The sequence below is a fragment of the Gymnogyps californianus genome, chromosome 4, assembly GCF_018139145.2.
Source record: "Gymnogyps californianus isolate 813 chromosome 4, ASM1813914v2, whole genome shotgun sequence".
NCBI lineage: Eukaryota > Metazoa > Chordata > Aves > Accipitriformes > Cathartidae > Gymnogyps > Gymnogyps californianus.
Window position 1 is genome coordinate 81,474,715 of NC_059474.1, and position 24,577 is coordinate 81,499,291.

General features: G+C 37.3%; 1 protein-coding gene across 15 annotated transcripts in view; it reads left to right on the plus strand.

The window, feature by feature from the left end:
- The window catches only part of CAMK2D (calcium/calmodulin dependent protein kinase II delta), a 158,100-nt gene that overhangs the window by 101,475 nt on the left and 32,048 nt on the right, over positions 1-24,577 (plus strand). For 5 of the 15 annotated variants that reach the window (XM_050896387.1, XM_050896388.1, XM_050896380.1 and 2 more), the window contains exons 6-13: positions 2,568-2,640; positions 8,483-8,585; positions 13,356-13,439; positions 14,479-14,573; positions 16,122-16,244; positions 17,291-17,374; positions 18,105-18,147; positions 22,238-22,275. In XM_050896387.1, the coding sequence (XP_050752344.1) occupies positions 2,568-2,640; positions 8,483-8,585; positions 13,356-13,439; positions 14,479-14,573; positions 16,122-16,244; positions 17,291-17,374; positions 18,105-18,147; positions 22,238-22,275 (643 nt within the window). Of the gene's footprint in view, positions 1-2,567; positions 2,641-3,642; positions 3,716-8,482; positions 8,586-13,355; positions 13,440-14,478; positions 14,574-16,121; positions 16,245-17,290; positions 17,375-18,104; positions 18,148-22,237; positions 22,276-22,945; positions 22,976-23,825; positions 23,859-24,577 lie in introns of all 15 variants that reach the window. The other 10 variants (XM_050896376.1, XM_050896377.1, XM_050896379.1 and 7 more) reach the window with 6 other exon arrangements.

Consider the following 24,577-nt stretch of genomic DNA (forward strand, 5'->3'; position numbering starts at 1 on the left):
TTTCTAACGTTGCCTTTAATAATTCTAGGATAGTTACTTAAATTTCTCATGGTGTTTGGCATCAGTTTCACTAGCACAGTCTGTGAGACTCTAGGATTTCTGCTAGAGTTCTCTTAGACTTGGAAGGGCACAGTTTGATGTTTTGAGCTCACTACTGTGTGGTGGAGAACTCGTATGAAGTCTTGATGTCTGCTGATCTGAAAAAGCTGAAATTGGATCTCAGTTTGTTAAAATCTTTGTAAACTTGTGAAGTTCTTAAAATCTTACCCAGTTTTCTCCTCTGTAAACTGGACGTAACATTTCAGCTATCTCATCTAGGGATTCTTACATTTGCTGATCAGAGTTTGAAATACATATTGGTCTTGAAAGAATTTTGCATTAAATACCATTTTTGTTCTCTGTCCAGAAGTACTAATTTCCTTTTCATATTTAAACATTTTTGTTATGTTTCATCAAGAAGCAATTATACTGTCATCTCATAGTCTGAGCTCAAATTTGAAATCTCTAGCAATTTTCTGCAAGTGCTTGTTGAAAAACTTGAAGAATAAGTTGACGATTATCATAATTTGCATGCTGACATAAAGTATCAGGGCCATTTTTCCATCTCAGAATCTGTTTGCCCTCATATAATAATAAATCTTAAATATTCTCATATAATTATGAATCTTAAACATTGTGGTCAATTACTTCAAAGAAAATATATTCTACTACTACACTCTTCACAGAAAATTTCTCTCAAAGTAAATTTAAAGAATCCTCATGTTTTTGTGTGTTCATAGTCACACACCACCATTGATACGTATTTAGTACATATAATTTTCAGTTATTCCTTTACATTTGGACTTAATTGGCAGATGACCAGCAAGCATTAAGTGTCCCTAACAACAGTAGTAGGATAATAATGAACAAACAAGTTACTCTGAATATTAGGAAACTTCCACTGTTTATTGCTCTTACTGATTTCTGTAGGAATGGTGGAAACATCATTACTTTAAGCATTTAAATGTGGAACAACACATAGCAAAACACACTGTAGAAGAGAAAACAAAATGAGTAATTTAGGTGGGGTGGAAGGAGAGAAGCTATGTTTAAAAAATTTTTGAATGATTTTTTGCCTGCTGTGATTCAAGCAAAATTTCTAATATTGATGCCAAAGGCCAGCATATGGTTTCATTGTGTGTTTTAAGATACTTGTGATTTAAAAGGAAAAATTGCAATGATTTCTGTTCTAGAATTATGACATATTGGAAGGGGCTGTGCATATATATATATAGGATATATATATGCATTTTATATATTCAGTAAAAACTTGACCAAATAAGTGAAATATCTAGTTATCAGGCATCTCTGTATTTTTATATATTTATATATATATGCATATGTGTGTGTATATATATATCTATATCTATAGTGTGTGTGTGTGTATCCCTATAGAAATAGTTAATGGACTTTATAGATGCATATCCTAGGGCTGTTAATACTGGTCTGCTCCTGCAAGCCCTTACTCACGCAAGTAGTCTTTACTCATACAAGCAGTCCAGTTCAGTGAGTTGTGAACTACACGCGTAAGAAAGGGTTTTCAGGCTTGGGCTCCAGTTACTGATTTATAACCATTCCTTCTGAATTCCATAGTCAAAACGTTTTGGATGAGCAGTATCAAATCCTTGGCCCTGGCCTACTATATATTACTTACAGTCACTGACTTCTGCCACAAGGATATCTTTAAAAAAAAATTTATAAGCTCTTGTGGTGCCGAAAAACACCTGAAAAAGTTCCAGTGCTCTAAAAGATGAATACTTTAGTTGTGCTTTTTGGCATCATAGGCTGGCCAAAACTTGCAAACCCGGGCATGGAAAAATAGGTGCTAATTAAATTATTTAAAGCACCAAAATAAAACATTTGTCTACATTTTTAATGTGGTTTTCCATTTCATGAGTGACTCCTAACTAAACTAGTGCTTGACAATATTTTAAATGAAAATGCATGCCACCTTTTTGAATGACTTGGCTTTATTCTACTAATAGTTTTTAAGAAACCATTAGATTCAAAATGAGAAATGTTTTGCTTTTCCTTAGCTTTTGACTTTTTTTGTTTCATTTGTTTTCTGTATATCATTTCATTTTGGAGCATTTTCTTGTTTCAGCACTTGTTAACTTCACTGTAAAAATGTAAAAAAACCAAAACATATCACTAATTGTTTTATTGCCTCCACTTTGTTTTTCCTGTAGCAGTTTTTGGAAACTGGAAAAAGCTTCCATACTGCTGAATGAAAATACAATCTAATGATTCTGTCTCATAGGTGTCATATGTTCCATGTTAAATGTCTTTTTTGGTTTGTTTTTGGGTTTTTTTTGGTTTTGCTTTGTTTTTTGGATGTGTTAGAGCTGGAAGTATCTCTATATTCAACATTGTTTTGTTCCAGTTCAATGTGCAATCAAGACTTGTCAGGAGGTGTAAAATTGTTTTTGTTGTTTATTTTTTTTTAAAGTTTTATTTTCTTTTGTATTTAATGTGATTATGTGCCTTTAAAATGTTCTCCCTTCCATTCTGCCCTTGTATCTTTGCAGTCATTGTATACAGCAGATTCTAGAAAGTGTTAATCATTGTCATCTAAATGGCATAGTTCACAGAGACCTGAAGGTCAGTATCTGGTGCCCATCAATTGGATATAAGAGTTTTGGGGTTTTTTTTTCCGCTGGGTAGGGGCAGAGGGTGGGTTGTCTGCGATGTTCCCTTGCCTATCCTACTCACCCTCAAAACAACTAGACGAACAAATAATGCATGACGCCTCTTTCCAGTTTGCAAGTCTACAGGCCTAATATACATCATGGCAAAAGGGGGAATGGTTGCCAAAAAAGCTGTCTCCTTCCAAGGCGCTGGATTTACCCCATGCTGTCGAACGTGTCTGGTATTCTATTAAGGCTGTCCATGTATCGCTGTGTACGCACATGGAGGTGAACTTTGGCTGTGATGTATGTCAGCTTGCAGATGTAAACGCCACTTCTGTTCTGAGACCCTGGGTTGCAGTAGCAGAACAACCGGTCGCACACTGCTGCATTAGAGTATGACGAACCCTCAGGCAAGTGATGCTAATTGCCGACTAAATTGGACCGCGAGAAGTTAATAATTTACCTAAAACACCTCGCTTGGAGTGGGGGTTTTTGTTACCTCAATGGCCGCTACAATTTCTAACGCCTCCGAGAGCGCTCTCAGTAAGGAAAGGAGGAAAAAGTACAGAGGATGCCAAATATTTAATACGACCTCGTCAACGAATCATTGGCAAAATTCGTATGCTTTTCCGACAATTTTCCTTTTAAAAATTGTCATTTAAAAAAAAAAAACAAACGAAATTAAAACCCAAAAAAAGCAGCCGACCCGAAGCACGTCTCCGAGGCTGGCCCCTTGCCGCCGGCACCGTGCGGGGTCCCGCAGCGGCGGTGCCTGAGGCCGTCGTGCTCTGAGCGGCGCGGGGCGGCGCGGAGCGGCGCGGGGCAGCGGGGAGCGCGCCTCCCGCCCGGCCCCGCCGCCGCTGCTGCCGCCGCCGCCGCCGGCCCCGCGCCGCCGCCCCGGCGCCTGGCTGCGGGCGTGCGGGCGGCGAGTGCACGCTTGGAACTAACACGCGCCCCTGGTGTTTGCATGCAGTCATTGCATTCAGCAGATCCTGGAGGCTGTGCTCCACTGCCATCAGATGGGCGTAGTCCATCGCGACCTCAAGGTGAGTGCTGCTGCCCCGCCGGGCCTTCCCTAGCCGGAGCCGCTGCCTGCCTCCGCCCCGGCGGCGCTCCGCCATGCGACAGCGGAGAGCAGCAAACCCTAGCAAAACAGAGCCTTGATCAGTGGAAATGTAAATGGGTTTCTTTTTTTGTTTTCTTTTTTTTTTTTTTTTACTTCACCTATGTACAAGAACGAACTGCCAGCATTCAATGGACCAAATCAGCTAAAGGCTTGCCAATACTTAGCTGTCCAGATCTGGGCTGTGAAGACAGCCGTCAGAGTCTGCTGGCAGCTGTTGTCGGTACCAAGGAGAACAGTAGTTGCTTTTCAAGCATTTGGTGTATTCGTTGAATACACGATCTTCCTCTGTGTCATCCAGAGCTTTTGAGGCAGGGTGTGGGGGGAACTTTCCGTCTCTCATCAGCATAACTTGGAGCGCTTCTGGGAAGCACACTAGCGTTTGCATGTCACGCATTTTAGTGACGAAAGGCCAGCTGCTATGAGATTGCTGGCACAAAGACCTCTCTCTCCTCCAGATGATGACTGGGCTACAGAACATCTTTAGAAAGCGGGAATTTCTACAGTGTTCTCGCCATGATCACTTGAGGAGTTGAGTTCCTTCCGGATGAACGGTAGCATTGGGTTAGAAGCTTCAGAAGGAAAACTCTTGTGTTGAGAAGAGCATTACCTCTTTCTTAACCATGTACTTACCCAGATGGCTGGAGATGTCTGCTGCAGAAATGCTCTCTGCATTTAAAGCATGTTGGCATGGAAAAAACCAAGTAAAGATCATTTTCTTTTACTGGGAAGCTCAGAGAGACAAGTCTGTCTCAAACCTGATAATAAACTAGCCTTGTGGGTAAGGGAGAGGACTTAATTTGGGCACTTGGGCTTCAAGATCCTCAAGTAAAAGATGATTGTTTATTTTGAAATCAAATGGAAGTGCACTGTCTGAAATGTCAGATTCTTTACAGAGGCAGAGAAAAAATGGCATGTGGGCTAAGGCAGTGAAACACGCTAATTCCTTCTGGGACAGCTTCTTTGTCTCTTATTTTCTTTTCTGAATGAGTTATGGGGAGCAGGAATTTCCTCCCAGGATAGGAGTTTTCTAGTGGTTATCGTTAGTAATAACGTTGGAATCAGAATGCCGTCATCTTTCTTGCCATCCTTCACTTCCAAATAAACAACTGTTACAGTCATTGTCTGAATTTATAAAGTCTCTATTGTTGTCCTGTAGGAACAGAAAGGGTTACACTCTGAAAGCTCAGAGAGAATGATGGATTTCAGAGACACATACACAAAATTCTCTACCCATTTTGCGCTTCTGGATTTTCCTGTGTCACGGTTGTACAACAGGAGACCGACAAGTCTCTATCCAATCCATAAATCTTGCATGGCAGCCAGATAACGTGGAAGAAGTTTAAATGACAGGATGGCAAATTTGTCCAGCTGCTCCAGTGATTCCTGTCCTCACCGTACATGCAGTACTATGCTTCTAGCATGAAAAGGAATTGAAAAAAAGGATTTTAGCTGACAGAATAAGGAATGCTTTCTAGTACTTTTCATACATTCACACAGAATAGCTTTTTCTTTGGAAATGCATTAAATCCAGCTGTTCCCTGCTCCAGACCATGTGTGGATTTCTTACTCTGGCAAATCCAGGATGGATTGGAAAAACAGTGTGAGAAAAAAATGTTTTTGCCAAGTTGTAGTACCCAGTTTCATTTCTGAAAGTGAAAACTTCAGGAAGCAGAAAACCATCCTTCTTCAGTTACTACTTTGTGGCAAAAGAAAAAAAAGCAAAGAATGAAATGAAAGACTGTGGTGAAATCCCAGCAGAACTCTCTGTACGAAAAAGAAGATGCCGAGGCCCAAGACCAGAACTACAAGTCTTGTAGAAGATGGTTGTGGCCTGGCATGGATCCTTCAACTGCAAAACTTGATGGATTTTTTTTTTTCCCCCGATAACTCAGACCACAATTTGATGGCATGTTTGGGGGTGGGGAGGGCAACGAGAGGAGGAAATTTTGGACAATCTCATTTTATTTAACTTTCCTTTTATCATAATTTAGTAGAAAAGAGAGAGGAGCTTTTGTAGCCTCTTATGACCTGCAGGAGTGCTTGTTGCTGCTCTGTTTGTAATCCTTGGTATAAGTCAGAATGGTGGTGGATCCTAGATTCAGAAAAAATTAACCTGTTAGCGGCAGTCTGTCTTTAACAGATGGTAAAAGTGCACTTCCATGGAGGAATTCCAGTTCTTGGCAGTCAGCAGCATTGCTGCTTCTGTGAAACACTATGATTATGACCCTCCCTGCAAAAATGCTCTAGTTATGTTCAAGGAAAAATACACAGAGGCATACACTTGATCTCTAAGAATTAAAGACCTTTGGAAAAATAAGCCATAAATCATGTTAATTTATTTGTAAGTAATTTTAGTATTTAACGCTGCCATTCTACATGCTTGACTGCAGCCAGTCTACCGGTAACACAAGGTGACACTATTGAATCCAAAGTACGAGTCCTGAGTGGCCCACGCTGGGCTGTTAATGTTTTCCAAGTAATTGCAGTCATTCTAAGTTAATGCATGATAATTATCTAGTATGCCTCTCGTCATCCTGAAATGACAGCTGCATGTTGTTTAAGCGCATAGTCCCACACAACATTGCCCAAAAGGCTGTTGTCTTTGGCATAGGAGTAAATCAGGAAATCTGCTTCAGCTTCTGTTGAAACATATTTACCTATGACAATGGTATTTCTGCAGAGCACTTTGATTGGCAGAGTAAAGACACGTAATGGAATTTAAAAAAAAAAAAAATCCCAAGGGGAAAAAAAAAAAACAGCCAAAAAAATCCAGCAGCAGAAAACACAAAACTACTGTTTTGAATGGAATCACGTGTTGCGAAGTTGTATGCGCTTGGTAGGTTAGTGCTTGTGTTTCAACCAAGAGGGTGAGGCATTTCACTGCTTTTGGCTTGCTGAAGGTCACAACCAGATAGGATCATCCATTGCTTTAAGAGGTTTATATAAGTGCATTCCAGGAAGTAATTACTGTAAACTTCTCTCACTCTGATAGGAAACCTTCAAGAACTATGTGACTACAGGTTGAAATTAGTGTGGTTAAATGACAAGCAGTGTGACATTGCTTAAATCAGTGTTGATGAACCTAGAGTAAGAGTCGTCAGCTATTCAGTCAGTGTTTGATATACTGTAGCTGAAGTGGTTACTGATAATTTAAGTGTATATAAAGATTATATTTTATTCTGAGAGACCTTAATCTCAGTTTTTAAAAAGGTGGAAATAGAAGAGTCATCAAGTAACTATTGATGAAAGATTTTTAATACTGTCTTTTCTACGACATAGCAACAAAGGGATGAGTAAGAGAATGGTGTTTGTAAGTTGCTGAAAAAATGTTCCTTTACAGTTTGGTGAGAGGGGAAAAAAAGTTTGTCAGGGCCAGTTGTGTTGTTAATTAATAGAAGTATCACAGTGGTTGAGGTCTTAATTAGGCTCAAGCATATTTTGCTGGATACTTGACAGATGTATTAAAGATAGCCTTTGCTGAAAGAAGCTTATGATCCGAATTGTTTCCAAGCTCAGTACCTGCATGGGATTAACTGTAATCATATAAATAGTCCCTTGGAAACCTATATGATTGCTGCTGGGCTTAAAATAAAATATGTGTTTAAGAGTTTGCAGGATTGAGCCCCCAGTGCCAGACTGGATATAGTGAAATCCCTTGTGATAGATCACTACAAAAATTGCTTCTGGAAGAGTCACAGCAATACCCTCGAAAGGGAGGTTTTGTTATTATGTAAATGTAGAACAAAACCTTTTTTAAAAATAATGGCGACAGAAAAGAAAGAAATGGCAAGAAAATACTATAGTGGTCACAGTTCTCTGAAATAATCTCTTGAATTCTACAGTATTTTGTAAGTTGTTTTTTTTTAAAAAAAATTAAAGTTCATAGAATAAAGTTATCTTTGGACAATTTGGATTTGATTTATTTGCTAAATGAAGTTAAAAGGATACATTATGAACAGTAGAATGAACACCATTGTTACGTTCAGATCCTTTACTTTTAATTGTGTGAGTGTACTGTAGCATTTGATTTCAGATGTGACCAACGTACCCTAAAAAAAAAAAAAGCAAAGTGGGAACTTTTGCAGACTTACATTGTTATTTGTAATAGGTTATCTGCAAGCACAAATGTGGGCATGCTGTTTTTGCTGAAAGATTTGCAATGTAAATACACCTGCCCTCTAAATACAAATATAATAATGTGTCTGTTATTGTTAAGCTCTCTTGCAAAACGTATTTATGTTTGACAGTTACAGATGCCTAATCCTGCAAATGGCATAGGTTAGACTACCAGTCAAAGATTATGTGTCTTTTGGGGTTTTTCTGCAGCATTTTTCCGGTAGTGAGCTCTTAGGAGTCTCTGAATTGTCCTAGCACGCAAACAGGTGTCGCAGTTCCATATGACCATTCTGGCCAACCTCCTTCTCTAGTAGATCTGCACGCTGTCCTTACCTTGGTCTTGCTGTCATGGGATCATGAAGGCTGTTTACAGGCCTGGTGGTCTTTCCAAGTAGGAATGGAAAGTGCAATTTTTGCAGTTTCATGGAGAAAACGCATGGGTTTTTTCTCTTTTTCGCTCCTCCAAGTATTTGTTCTTTTCCAGACTACTGTAACTAAAAAAAAGTGAAAATGTGTCCAAAATATATTTACTTACCTTTTCATCTCAATTTTTTTCTCTCTCTGAATAAAGCCTGAGAACTTACTTTTAGCTAGCAAATCCAAGGGAGCAGCAGTAAAACTGGCGGACTTTGGATTGGCTATAGAAGTCCAAGGAGAACAACAGGCTTGGTTTGGTAAGTAAATTTTTTTTTTCCCCCTCACCATTTATTCAGCGTAGCCGTTAAGCCTTCCAAACCGCCCAACTCTCACCCTAGTGTAAAACATGCAGCTGTGTGACTACTTGATGTGTAGCTTTAAGGGGTATTTTGTTCATAGTTCAGTCTCTGCAGCTGACTACACTTTAGACCTTTTTCTGCAGGAAGAACGTTATCTGTAATTCTCACCAAAGTATACAGAGCTTGGCAGTAGACCTTACTTGTTTAAAAAAGAAAAAAAAAAAGAAAAAATTGTTAATTGCAGATTGTTTATTACAGTTAACAGATGCCCAAAGGAAAATGGTGGGAAAGATTTAATACTGGTCGTTTTAAATAATAGGACATGTACAAACGTGATGCGTCTATCTCGCATACCACCCTCTTTGAACAGATGTGAAGCACAGGACAAAATTTATTGTAAATCCCAGGAGGAAAAAATACACAATAAAATATTTATAGCAGCTGCCTATTCTCACTTAGAGCAGCTAGAAAGTGCAGTTTAAAATTGAACAAAGTGATTGTGAGCTTGCTGTCAAAGCTTAGAATAAAAGCACAAAGGATTTTGTGCAGGCAGTGGGTTGAGAGATTGAGTGTTTGAAATCTAGGATATAAGTACATGTGGATGCACAGGCAGTACCGTTGGACATATGTTGGTAGCTTTATAAGCTAGCCCGTTGTTTTAAATCCTAGCCTTTATATAAATGGATTTCAGTAATCCACAAAAGACAGAGGAGATTGCTCTTGCACATTAACAAATAGACCAGTACAAAAGGAGTGGAACAGAAATAAGACAAAACACAAGTGATTTGTTATAATGACAAAAACATCAGGTAAACAGGAAACATCTCAAGAAAAAAAATCAGCAGAGTGAACTTGACTTCAGTGATATTTTCTCTAGATGATACATCTGTATGGATGCAGATGATGCACAGGAGGTTGCAATTCCCTGTAAAATCTTGCACTTGATTTTTTTGGTCATTTGGTTCTTGTGAAGTGCTTGGTTTAGACTTGCAGCATCATGAGGACTGCCATGCCAAACTTGGTAGAAAGGAGATTGAACAGAATGTCTTCAAAATATATATGTAAGAAAGCGGTAAGCTGGGAGCAAGGTAATAGAAAGAAAGTGGTCTAATGTGGCTCTTTTTTAAAATTTGTGGTATTTGATAAGACTAGTGGGTTCTATACCTTTTCTGGAACTTCCTCTGCAAAACCTTTCCATAATGGTCTGACTGCCTTTCTTCATCTTTATGGCTGCTTTAACAAGGCAAAACATGAACTCTGATGTGCTCGACATTTTGAACTTTTTCTTGCTTCCTTCCAGCAGATTTTTCTGCTTTCCACTGGATTCTGCAGCACTTAGTGACTCATGGTGTGCTCTGCTTCTAATTATAGCTCTGCATCAGTATGTTTTTCTTTTTTTTCCTTTTTTTTCTTTCTTTTTTCCCCCCCCTTTTTTTGGGTGTAGTCCTCTGGTGTGATGGTCGCTTTTCTGCTTAAACCATGGCTATGCCTCAGTGGGAAACTGGCCAGAGCTCTGTGTGTTTGGACACAGCAGAATACTTTCCTGGTTCGCATGTTTGTAAAACAAACCTGTTCCTTGCCTGTTTGTAGAAAGAGTTACAGGGTTTAGTTGAAACACCCCACCCTGCTAGCAGGTGTTTAATGTAGTGGGACAGTGTCAGGCGGGCTCCACTGACTCACCCAGGCAGGTGACTCATTGCCCCTCACTGAAGTCAGTGGAAGGACTGCAGTTAACTCACTGGTAGCTAGATTTAGCCCTAGTTGCATTTCAAATTAAGTCCAGCCCTGCAACTAGGACTAAAATATACACCACTTAAGTAATTTGAGTAGCTTCACTGAATTAGTTTGCTAGTTGCATTAAATTTAGCTTGTATACAGTTAGTCTTTTGGATCCAGCTGTGCAGGAAGAGAAGGCTACTGCCTTACACTTACTCTCAGCTGCTTGCTCTTGCCCCTTGCTGCCACCTTCTCCGCATCTTCTCACCAGACTGCTCATTTGAATTTTTATTCTTGAGTCAAAGGGAGGTATGTTAGCAAAGATGTACAACTTCCACTGTTTAAACTAACATGGTTTATTCTGCCGTTTCATTTTGGAATCCTTGCATGAGTGGTGCTGAGAAGGCTGTAAGTCTAGCAGGGGGGTGATGAAAGCATAGGGCAGATCTTAGAGCAGTCATCTCTTCTGCTGTGTGTTTAAGATGCATCTCTCTGCATTAATTTAAGTTTATGTTGTGGGATTATAGTTAACCTTCAATCCAGGTTTGACTCAAGAGACGTGATCACCATTTATGAAGTTAAGTATATATGTAATCTTTGCATAAGAGGGTTTTGAGACTGTAAGCTATTTAGGCTGAGTAACATGCCATCTCATGTACCCATGCACCATTGAACTCAACAAAGCACGGCATTTGTCTTGGGCCTCTGGCTACTTGTTTAAATCATACGATGACAGGAGTACAAGGTGATGCAGTCTTTTCTAGACACTGTACAGTCACAAACAGTTTCCAGCTTTGCGAGTTGTTTTAGCTAAAGTAATTACTACTATTAGCAGTAGTTTTCTGAAAAGTACACGCTCGTATTGGGATCCCTCTGACCAACTGTTTTTTTTATCAGGATTACCTGATAAATAACAGTTAACAATTTCAGCATGTTTTTTCTTTTTCACTGAAATCATGACTGTGTACTCTTCTGTGTTTGCCGCTTTAAACAACTTCAGAATATGTACTAAAACCATACGAGTTATTTCTGTTTAGACTCATTCTGTATCTTCATCAAGAGATAAAGTTAGCTAAGTACTATATTTATTTTTGCTTTAAAGTTTATTTTCAAGTGATGCATAGTAATGTTTATGGAGCTCTGGTAAGTTTGAAAGTTGAGAGAACTTTACTTCCCCTTTAAAATGAACAAAAATATTAATGTAGAGCACTACAGCCAAGAAGACATAGGAAACATCACTCTATTTAAAGCTGCTTAGAACATATATTTTTCAGCTTTGCAAAGGAGCTTAAGATGTGTTTCCTGTATGATAGTACTTTTTAACAGTTCATAGCTCTCATATCAAGACACTGCAAAAAACAGGCTTATTTTTCATGAAAATATTTTAGCTATGTTCTCAGTAGAATATACAGAATGTGTTCCTTCATTTCCTCCTCCTACTCGAAAATGATTGCCAGCTGCAGGGCAAAGGCTTCCTTTTTCTGTAGCTGTACACTTTATACATTATCACCATCTCTCATAAGTTTTGTGGAATCCAGTGTGGTATTTCAGAAATGACATGCGGTCCTTCATGACAGCCACCAAATTCTCACCTTTCAAGAGTTCTCAAGCATTTATTTTAGGCAAAGATGCTTGAAAGAACAGACGTACTATCTGAAACGGTACAGAATGTTATTGGTCATTTAAGTTTTTATCATTTACAGTGTCCTAAGAGAAGTCTACATTTATACCTACGTTTTGCATTTCTCCTAAGAGAAAGCAGCGCTGCTGGTAATGAATAAAGAATGAAGAACATATAAATATTAAAGGCTATATTACTTCAGAGATGCTTTTTGTAAACTTTTGTAAGGAGTTTTCCAGAAGCGGAATGACTTCACGGAAATGAGTTTTGCAGTGGAAAGATCGTATTAGAAGTAGCTGTGCGAAATATGAACAGCAAAGGCTGTAAGAAGGCTGAGCCCTGAGTTGGTGGTCTTCATACTAAGTAATAGCCAGTTGTGCTCTTGTGAAAGCTAATCCTGAACGTCTCTGAACATTTTCTTTGCCACCATCTGGCATTGGCTGAATTGAGTTTCCACTTCTGTGTGAGGAAATCTGAACAGTGTTTTTACATTCTTTTTTTATTCTGAATGAGAGACCTCTCCACACATAAGCTTTTCTTAAATTTAGCCCTACGTGTTGTTTACTCAGAAATCTGCCCTCCCGTAAGACTGAATAGGGCTCTTTAAATGCTCCTGATAGTTACGATACTGTAGCTTAGCTGCCCCTCTGTTTTGTTAATTAGTTCCCCATAAATGTCAGTGGAAGTACTCTGTGTGTGGTAACAGTCTTCACAGCTGACAGCTGACGGACTCCCAGAAATCCCGTGCAAGTCATGTTTACAGTCTTAATTTTTATAGTGTAGGGCTATTTTAAAATAGCCTACATTAGGCTAATGATTAAAAAAAAAAAAAACAAACAGTAACAGTCTTTGGCATGCATGGTGTGATTTTTCTGTCTTTCAGTTAGTATCTCCAAGGGAATCACTCAGATAATGTTTCCCACACTCCCCCTACTCTGCTAACTTTTTTGACATTGACCCTGAGCCAAATGTATTTGCACCTCACTACTGGATGTCTCGCTACAGCTTACAGTAATGCAGAAGTCATGAAAGAAATTTCGTCAGCTGTCTTGTAATCTTTCTGGAAACCTTCCCCTGTTGCACTGTCACCAGATCCTTGACACCACTGTTGAATCTGGAGTGCTAGTGTAGATGGGTAACCAGCTGGCTTTTTGCTGTCCTCTCGACTCTACCAGACGTGGTGGCGGAAAGGGATGTGCCAAGTCTGCATAAGTGTTCCCATTATTGTTACTTCCAGGTGATTCACCATAAAAAGAAAAGTTGAAAATGAAGCCGTTAGTGGTCGATGGCTTGGGAAATAATGTCCTGTGTCTTGTGGGCTGAGATGAGAATCACTTGATTTTTGCAGAGCATGTACAGCTTTTGAGAATAGTTGCCTTGCCTTTTGACAGGCTTTGCTGGTACTCCAGGATACCTTTCTCCAGAGGTGTTACGAAAAGATCCTTATGGAAAACCTGTGGATATGTGGGCATGTGGTAAGAAATTATTCTGAAAGACGATGTTCAGTCCACCGTAAAGTATTTTGAGGGAGAGAGATGATGTCCAGAATACGTTATATTCTGCATCAGATAATATGTATTTAGCAAAATTCAATATTAATTTTTAGAAGAGGTAAATGAATTTTTGGTTACTCTACCAGCTTCATTTTTTTTTAAATTATTTGTGAAGGTGTGTTATCATGGCATGCTTGGCCATCTCTACACAGCACACTTTCACAACGTATTAAAAAAATAGCTGCAGGCGCATGATGCCTAACTAGTTAGAAAACATAACAATTCATACTGTGAGCTGGGCCTTAGTTTTGGTTCACAAGCAGCCTAAAATCTGGTCTGACCAATATACTAGAACTGCAGTTTCAAACTGTGAAACTAAATGTTTTGTGAACTGGAGTACAGAGCAATTACTTTATCATCCAGTTCTTGGAACAGTGTAGTTTAAGGTACTGGCAAGTGGCAGCTACCTAGCTGAGAACAATTGGTGGTTTCCTTATTTTACTTCTACCCACGCTTATTTGGTTGTATTTATGAAAGCACTTTTCTTTAGTCATAGTGAATCATCTCTGTAAGACTAGCAGATGGACGTTTTAATTTCTTACTGACCATGTATTTATACAGATAAATTGAGTTGCCCAAATTTTCTTTGCGTGAGATTAGTTAAAACACAATCTTAGAGACACCAGTATAAGCCACGATAAAACCATAGGTGAAAAAAATGCATTTTCCTATAACATCCGTGATCATTGAAAATTACTTCTCCAGCTAGCTAGACATTTTCAGTCTGATCTGTTCCTGATCTGATACTGTGTCAGATACTCATTATTGCCCACACTCTGCATAGGAGATTGTCTTGTGAACCCTGCCTTTACTGTTTTCTCCAGTATGAGTAGGCAGTATTTTTCAGTAGCTGGGAGGATAATACTATTGAGCCATTTGTTCTACATGGTTGTCAGGTGTGAAATGCATTTCTGGGGTTTGTTTCTTGAAATCACTTAATACTACGGTGAATTTTCTGCAGGTGTCATTCTGTATATCCTCCTGGTGGGATATCCTCCTTTCTGGGATGAAGACCAGCACAGGCTTTACCAGCAGATCAAGGCTGGTGCTTATGATGTACGTACCATACTCTGTCTATTCAATTATATATAATTGTACCTCTAAATAGGAATTTTCTAGAGTGAAAAGTGAAATTAGAATTATTTCCTAAACTTTTTTTGTATTTGTTATCTTTATGAGCCACTCAATATAGTACATGTTGCTTTAGTAACATGAACCTTATTGGGATGGGAACATCCTATGCTAATTTAAATCTAATTTCGCTATGGCTCCAAGCTTTCGTTGTCTGGTCCTTGTATAAATCATGCAAGCTTATGTTATCCTGACAAGCCTGTTCAGACCTCTGTGAACTCCCAAGGGCCTGTGTTTTTCCTTGTGGTCTATCACTTCAACCAATCAGTTATTCTAAATTGTTTTTAAGAAGTCTTAAGCTTGCTAAATATACACCTTGATGCTGATGTATTGCCCACTTTTGGAAATGCAAGCTGCTATAGAGCTTTTCAAAAGGAATAGTTTCATTAACTGTGCATTCCAACAAAAAGCATTACAACTGTTGGTAAGTAGGAACTGATGATTTGGTGACATTATGAATTTTGCAACATCATCCATTTATATTATATTAAACAGACGGAAGGCTGTTGGTCCTCAGATTTAAGTAATTTGTGAATGATGAAGAGGAAAAGACAGAACCTTATAATTTTTAAGCTCTTACTTGAATCTGGTCCTGGACGGTGATGACTGACAAGGGAATTGTTACGCTATGTCCTTTTAGTGAAAATAAACTTATGGTCTATCAAGTCTTCTTCCTAGAGAACAAGTAATCATACAGTAACAAACAGGGTGACAGTGGGGAATTATGATTTCAGCCGAGAGGGCAAGAAACGAGGAAATGCAGAGACTGAACTATGCATCTGCATTGTACCTACATAGTACATACTGTGCCTAGATAATATCAAATTCCTATTGTATAAGAATAAATATTTTTAATAGTGGAAAACACAAAATCCTCAAGGTTAAGGTCTGTTCACAAAAGCAGTTTAAGATATGGGTTTTTTTCATTCCATTTGTGTTTGAGTAGACACTCTGAGTACATGTATAAATATTTTGCTGAGCAGGGAGATTTTAAATTCATAACTAGTTAGATTTATATACCATGACTATACAGTTAGCATTAAGATTTACATAGAAAGAAAGCAAACAAGGAGTTTGAATAATAATGCTTAATATTTTTGTCTTCATTAAAAGAGAAACTAGGACTGTATTAAGTGCTGTATGACCATATGCCTCTCAGATGACTGGAATTTGTTATTCTGTCTGCCATTGTTATTTTATGCTATGAATTTCAATTGGCATCATGTTATTGTAAATATATAGAAATGCTGTGCATCTGAACCAAATAAATAAAAGGTTAAAATAGTAAAGGAGAAGAACGTTAACACTGGCTAATTTAAACTTCTCTAATTGTGGCAAACTGCATCTTTCCCGTTAAAACTGGTTAGTTGTGCTAGCAATTAGTGTTACGGAAATAGTGTCAATAAAAATCCTTAGGTAAAATTGTGTAAAGATGGTGCAAGATAATATACACATATGTATTTTTTTCTGAAGTTTCCCTCACCAGAATGGGATACAGTGACTCCCGAAGCAAAAGACCTTATCAATAAAATGCTTACCATCAACCCAGCAAAACGTATCACAGCATCAGAAGCACTAAAGCATCCATGGATCTGTGTAAGTAATTTCCACAGATTTAACAGGATAATTTGGCAGACAAATCAGCTCATGGTTTACTTCAGCATATAGTGAAGGCGTTTAGAGGATAATTTTTGTCCTTACTCATGCAGCTATGTAACTAGGGGAGTGTAAAATTGTAATTATACAGATACAGTCAATAGTGTCATATATTGAGGTCTCAGCCTGGGATAAGATTTTTGCAGAAATGAACTCCTTTGCCTTGACTTTGTGGTGCAGAAGTTCACTGCCAAAATTAGAGCATTATTTTAAATTCTCAGAGAAAAAAAAGTACAAGAAAGTAACTTTGAGTTAGGTAGTGCTTCACATCTTCATTTCCCTATAACCATTATGATAAGCATGAAACGTAAAGGCAGGAAATTAAGGGACTTTTTAAAGGTCAATTTGCAGGTAGCAGAGGCTGCCTATCTGTTACTGGATCCAGGACTACTTTCCAATTCTTGGTACGCTCTACACTTTGACTTTGCAGGTAGTCTGAGCTGATACTTTGAAAGTCACAGTGAGACATACAGCTGGTTCCCAACTCTTTATTCATTCCAGTAGGCTGCATGATCTTGCCTTTAAAATTGTGATGCAAATAAAGTTGAGTTACAGGGAAGGTGCAGGTACTGCTGAATTTTCTCTGAAATATTTCCTGCTGCTGTACCTCACCTAATATCACTAATGCTAAAGAAAAGTTTCCTTCTTGTTTTAAAACATGTTTTCCAAAATCACAATTCAGTATATTACTTCAATTATGTTTATACTGCGTAACCCAAGTTCTAAGATTTTGTGTTTTTCTTAGTCCCTGTTTCTTTCAAGAGGACTTTACACATGGAGACGGCTGAGTAAAATGAGACCTTGGTTTTGTTGATTTGGAAGTTTCCCAAATGTGTAGAAACCTACACAAAGGGATAGTCAGACAGGGTAGAAATTAAAGGTCTACGTTTTGGACCATGTGGGTTATAATATGTATGTTGTAGAGTAAATAAAATGCTAGACATCTGGCTGGGTGTGTTAAAATGATGCTTTTCTTCTTCTCCTAGCAACGTTCTACTGTTGCCTCTATGATGCACAGACAAGAGACTGTAGATTGCTTGAAGAAATTCAATGCGAGAAGAAAACTAAAGGTAAGAATGAAAACTTCTGCAAGGATGAGTAGCTAATTTTGGAAAGATAAAAGAATGTTGGCTTGTGTTCCATGTGTAAAACAAATGGTCCCTAAGCAAATTTTTTCTTGAATATTATGCTTAAATGAACTATTTGATAGATGATCAGCTTTTGGCATGAGGATCTTAAACTTTTCATGAAAGGCACTAGAACATAGCATAATTTTGTTGGATTCAAAATAATAACAATCCTCTTCATTTATACACATAAAAAATATTTTGTTGAAGGAAAATTCTTAAGGTTATTCTTTTAGATTATCCTTTGTTTTCTTCTGACCAGACAGGATAACTTTGTAGATGTGAACTTTTCTAATTAGCACATTACAAATAAACTTCTGCCTACCTAAAAAAGAATCTAAGCACATTAGTAAAGTCTATTTCATATTCAGCTGTGTATTTTGCTGATAATTACTGTGCCTGTGAGTACTCATGGTTTGTACATTACGTACTCAGAATTGGTAAATATTTGAGATTATCAGGATTGCTGATAGGTGTGTAATTAAGATTAAATTACAATTTATGCACTCATGGCATCACATATGATAGGTAATGCACAGACAATCCATTCTTTCAGGGTTAATTTAGTAATTGATGTAATTTGTGCGTGTGTTTTCCTTTTTGTTGTGTCATATTGACATTCAGAATTTTACACAAGTGTGATGCTAATTTGAGAAAATGTATGTGTACACAGGGGGCCATTTTGACAACTATGCTGGCTACGAGAAATTTCTCAGGTATGTTCATTGAGCTCCACATTAATACGGTCTTTATGTTTTGATGTCTGTGATGACTAAGATCTAATTAGAATTCATTAGTACAGAAAGATTTTTGTTATTCAGGAGCATCTAAATATGATATATCTTAAGTTGTTTCCTTTGCAGAAGCAAACAAGAGAATTTAAACTATTTGAGCCAAATAGAATCTCTTGTAGATGACAGTCTAATTTTTGGTAGAATGTGAGTTCCTTCTCTGTACTTTTTTAGTGTTATCTGTCAAAAGACAGACACTGTTTTCCTGTCTGTTTTGGTGGAGGAAAATTGAAAATAATACCAATAGCTCCACATGCATAAGTATCACCAAACAACATTTAAAAACTTACTTATTTTTATATACATGAAATGTCATTCCAGGATTCTGTTGCATCCTCTATTAAAAAACAAACAAACCAACCCAACAAAAACGCCACATTCATTCTTTATTGCTTTGCTGAGGAGTAAGAAACGTAGTAAAATGAGTCCTTCTTTTCCTTCTCTCCTAATGCCTAGCTTGATATTACAAGAGATGTTTCCTCTTTATGAAATAATTTTGTAGTGATATCTCTGGAGATTTAGCTCTTTATACTAAACAAATTTTAATAGCAAAAGCTAAAATAAATTTGCTGTTAGTAGAGTTAGAATTGTCCTCAGTAGTACTATTGCCAAAATTTTGATGCTATGCTGAATTTTTCATTTTGCCATTGAAGATTTCAAGTCAATAGTGAAAAAGAATGCCAAATTTAAAAATCAGTGATTTCACATACCCTCCTACTCTGTGATGTAACTGTTGGAGTGTAATGTAAATTAATTTATGGACAAAATCCTGATAGTGCTTTGGGCATGTTTTGAATAATAATAAGCACTGAATCATCCAAAATAAATTACATAATCATGAATGCAAGAACAACTTGTTCAATTTGCATAGTACTTGAAATACAATTTCTTTCTTAGTTAAGTTCCTATATTTAATACACACCTGTAACACAGAAGACTACATTTATGTAGTCGGGTTAATGCTTAATGAATTGCCAGTATCTGCCAATTCATTTTAAAGGGGGGAATGCTGTAGGCTGCATATCTTGTAAAAATGAATTATTATTAAATATCAAACAAATATATCATTTCTCATCACTTTTCATAACTGTCACTGCCTGTATATGTAAGGGTCAATTTCAACTTTCATGAACCAAAAAAAGCTGAAGTAATTTTAAAATAGTATTTCAGCATGAAAAACAAACAGGGTTTTTGGCTTTGTTTTGGATTTTTTTCATTTATCATCTCTGTTTTACACCATAATGACCCATGTTTTTCCTTGATGACATTTTATTTTTTCAAGTTGTTTATTCATTGTATTTCATTGCAAAGCATGCTTTTGAAGGTCATTTGTCCATAACGATGTGGTTATAAAAGTGTTTTTTTTTTCCTTTTTCTTTCTTCCTTTTATGTGGAATGTATATTTCTTGTGAGGTAAGACCCTCAGCACGTGAAAGGAACATCTTTTTTCTCTTCTAAATCAAAATTGCTGTTTGTCCTAAATCACTTTAATTTCTACATGTTGTCACAACACCATTTCTTTTCAGTCTGCTTTCTGGCCTATTAGCGCTGCCTTAGGTTTTATTTATAGCTATTGCTTGTAGTTGCAAGAAATCTTTCATTGTGGGCTTAATTTAGAATATGCTAATTGCTTTGCTACTGCAAATTCTTTAAATATTTGATTTGTATGCAGTTTCTGTGCTTAAAGAAAGATGCACCAAAATATTATTAAAAATATATTCCAAGCCAAAACCAACAAAGGCAGTTGAGTATGGAATATGTCCTATAACATAGAATACTGCATAATAATCCGTACTAGGCGCATTTCGAAGGACACGCTGGCAATGCCATAAACACAATACTTGTAGTTATTGCTTTTGGTGCCCTCATTTTACTGGCTTTCATTTAATTGTCTACATATAACATGTAATGTTTGTTCAGCATTAAAGGAACTCAGAAGTTTTTTATGCACAAATTTAGCAAAAGGACCTAGTTTGTTATGAACAGCAGCCTATAAGAATTAATTTTTGGTTTCCTGTATTTTTGTAAGGGCTAACGGTATAAAACAGGCTTCGAAAGCAATGAACTTCTGGGGTTTTTGGCCTTAGGTTTTAGAAATAGCTCCTCCCCTTCGCTTTCCCTAAATGAATTTCTGAAGTTAATGAAGTGCCCACAATATTTGTGGTAGTGTAAAATCTAAGGCCATGTTGCATCAGGTCCTGTAAGCACACGTTGCAACAGGATGTATCCTATCTCAAAACTATATGTAAAACAATTTATTTTTAATATTAATTTACATGTTTCTCTAAATAAAAACATGCAGTGGTCCTGTTGCATGACACAGGCAAATTTATTTTTGTTCGTTTTAGTTGTAAATCATGGGCCTTGTGAGAGTTTTAATGGTAGTGTTGGCTGATGTCCATAATTAATAAACTGCATTTGGAGGGCTGATATATTAGTGAAATTATAAACATTAACCTGGCTTCACTTTCCAGGTTTTTTTAACGTAAACAGCACAATAATGGACATTAGTTATTTTTGTACTGTTTCCGAGGTGATCTTACATTTTCTGTGCTCTGAACCAGAGCTAAATGAGCACTTAATGCAGATGTAGCTGGAGAATAAGCCACAAATACAAAAATCAACTTTCAGTTTAAACCACATACTCAATAACTCCAATATCCTCAGCTAGTTTGAGCAACCTTAGGCTTGCGAGGTCCAATTGTTTTGGGGTTTTGTTGTTGTTTTAAACAGAAGGATGCCGGTAATGATGGGAGCTCCATGTCAGGACTGTCTCCCTTTGATTATGCCAGGTTGTTAGCTGCAGCATTTCCCTTTCAAAAAGGCTTCCTACTTCTAAGCAAAACAGCGTATATAGAACAGCACTTTGTTACAACCTAAGCCATGATACGCTTTCTGATAGGAAGATTGGGTCATAAACAACAATAAACCCAAAAAAAGCCAGGCTTATTTTGTAATTTATTATTCTTCAAGTCTTTGGCAGTGAGTCATGAAGCATTTGTACTTTAGTGAATAGTTTATTTTAATTTGGTAGGTCACCTGGCATGTATTTCTGCTGTAATTGTTTTCAGGTTCAGAGCTGCAGTGTGCTTGTTTGCACATTAGCCCTCCAAATTTAGTAATTTGGAATGATTTGGCCCCGTTCTTGGTGCCAGTTTTAAGTGGTGGAATTTAACACATGGATAACGTTATAGCAAGTGAAATTTTGCTCAACAGTCCCCACCGCTTTGAAGAAGTTTGATCAGTGTGCAACATGATTCAGAAAATAACAGGTTTTCTTCATTAGAAGCTGAAGCAAAGCCTACCATTTGTTGTTATTAACTCTTAGGAAGCACTCCTGCAAAACAACACTTTGCTAGCAGATTGTTCTTCCTTTCTTATTTGCAACTTTCCTGACCTTTCATGCAAGGTGACTGATGCTGTCATGGTGGGAAATCCCCAAAGAATCATTGCTCAGAGGTGCTTTTTTAAAACCCAGTTTATTTTTGATTAGGTGGAATAGGTAGTATTGTACTTCACTATGCTCTTTAGGTACCTTATTGATCTGATATTGGTTACTTTTACGTCACTGTCACATTAATAACATCATTAAGATGCCAGTGGGCTCTACAAACACCTGGTCAAAGTCCCTGCCATCAGAACAGTACTTTTTCATAGTCGTATCAAACTATCCCCATCAACAATTGTAAACATATTGCAGTTGAAAAAGTGAACGTATCCAAAGCTGCTGCTTTTACGCTCACCCTGCTTCCATTTCCTCTGTGCCATGCAAGGAGGTCTCTCCTTGTGTTAAGTACGGTTAACCTACAGCTTTGATCAATGGAAAAAGAGATGTATGATAACCTTAAGTATTTGTAGTTTCTTAAAGATTTCGTTTCCTATACTCGGAGCAACAAAAGGAGGAAATAAAAGCTGAAAACGTATTTGCAGCTGGGAGGCAATGGGGGTTTGCTGTGCAGCTGGTTGACCTCAGTGGTAACCACCTGACACTGAAATTATTTGTCTCGTTTTACAGCAGCCAAGAGTTTACTGAAAAAGCCGGATGGAGTTAAGGTAGGTTAAACACATGCTTTAAAATATATTTTATTAGTCCCCACCTATCTGTAACTTCTGCCAGCTTTTAGAATTGATTATTGTTATTTCTTTCCTTTATAGAATTTGTTAATAAGTGCTTCTTACTGTATATTTGAAGTGATTAAAGTTAGTAGGTGAAGCTTAAAAATGAAATAAAAGAAATATTTGAAAAACAAGCATTTTAATAAGTGGAAGATAGAAAACTACTGGAGAAAATGCTTTTCTTGCTATTTTAATGAAGGATGATTGTGTAATTAATTACTCGATATTATTAATTAGCTTATAAATATAAATAATGGTTTGGTGGTGGGCATGTTAGCTTTTTAGGTATCAGTGTTTATCTGCAGCTCTATTGCCTCCGTGTTTCCCCTTGACTTTTCATTAGATATCATGGAACACCAAAAGTTTACTGGTAGGCTTGGCTCCACATGAGGTGTATTCTGCCAGGTGTACTTGCTATATTTGGCAGAACTTGAGGGGTTTACTGTCTCAACAAATCGGCTCATCCTGACATCCAGACCTTGCTAAGAAGGGAACATTTTGGCAGCTTTCATACATGATTTAGACCTCTTATTCTCATGTCACCAGATCCTGCAGGAGGAGAGATGCTTCACAAATGAACGTTCTGGATAAATACTTTGAAAAACAGCCAGAAAAAAAAAATAAAAATCACTCAGCAGTGAAAAATATTTTATTTCTTTTCTCAGAGGACTCCTGAAGACTAAAATAAGTGCCTCAAGCTTTCATTATATGATTCAAAAGATATTCTTCTGTGCTCTGTGTGTTTACTCAGAAGTTTGTCTTTGACTTGAATTTTAATTTTCTATTTTAAATTTCTATCTTAACTTTAACAAAACATTGTATACTTAAATACCAGATTCATAATGTAGTTGTTCCTGTTTTCTCACATACGCACACTTTTCCTATCAAAAAAATAATGAGACTGACTTAAAATGAAGTGAGAACACTATGATTTCAGTGCTTCTCACTGCCAAGTAGTAGATATCCTAGTTATATGGAGAAGCACACATTCAGTACTATTCTGTCGTTCCTGTGGAAAATCCTTAATATGTTTCGTTGTGGAATATATAAATTTTATGTACTCTATCTGACCAGCTTTTCCTTTTTAAATATCATTCCTCCTACAGGTCTACGATGGTATTTGTTATATCTCAATTTTTATTATAATATTGGAAACAATTGTTGCCAAAATTTTGCCTAAATTACACTTGTTGGGATTTGATACTTTGTTTTTAGCGCATTTTATGTGTCTGCTGTTTGTCTGCATGGTCATGTGGAGCAAAGGGAGTAAATTTACATCTGGGGAAGTCTGTTTTTGTCATGTCTGTTATTGAGGTACTATATACGCCATAGCATTTTTCCACCCCTTCCTACAGCTTAAGCTGTCTTTTTCTTTTAAAAAAAAAAAAAAAGCCAAAACAGAAATATACTGTACTCCGTGCATTGATACTTCAAATCCAACCAGTCACATTTTCTTCTTTTCCTTTCTCTCTGACTGGTCAATTCAGAAAAGGAAGTCCAGTTCGAGTGTTCAGATGATGGTGAGGATCTTTATCGACAGATTTTTTTCCTCCTGTGAAACGTTCACACTTAGAAATAAAACAGTTGCATTTAGTTTTGTTAACATACTGTGAGAAGCTGCAAGACTTTAAAGTACAACCTTGTGAATTTTAAGCCTGCAGTTGCTATATGCCATCCACAGTGAATTGTTCGGCAGTTCTTTCAAGCAAGTTTTTTATTTTTTTTTTAACCTGGGGACATACGAAAACAGAAAAGTAGATGTAACATTGGCCAATGCAGCTGTCCTTAGTAAATAAAAATAGTAACAAATTAGTAATCTTATAATAGCCTTCTGTTAATTTTTAAAACCTCCTTATTTTAAAAGCTAATGGTATTAATATCGTAAAATGTAACACAAACCACATTGCACAGTGAAATAGTATCGCTTTAATTGAGCCACTATAAACCAAGATGCCATGCTAAATGCTCAGGAGTAAAAAAAACAATTTCACAGCCTTTCCATACTACAGTTTCCCAGCTAACTTCTTTCACAGCTCAGGGCTTTGTCACAAGATGTCCCAACTGACAGTCAGTCTCAATAACTTTTCTTCCTCCTCAACCTACTCTACAGTCTTGCGTTCATTTGGCCTCTGTGATCCCACACAGCAACTTACTCTATTCCTGCTTATTATGGTTTTGAATCTGACTTTTGAGATTTTCATGATGATCAGCTGTGATGTCCCAGCCAGCTTCTGTTGCT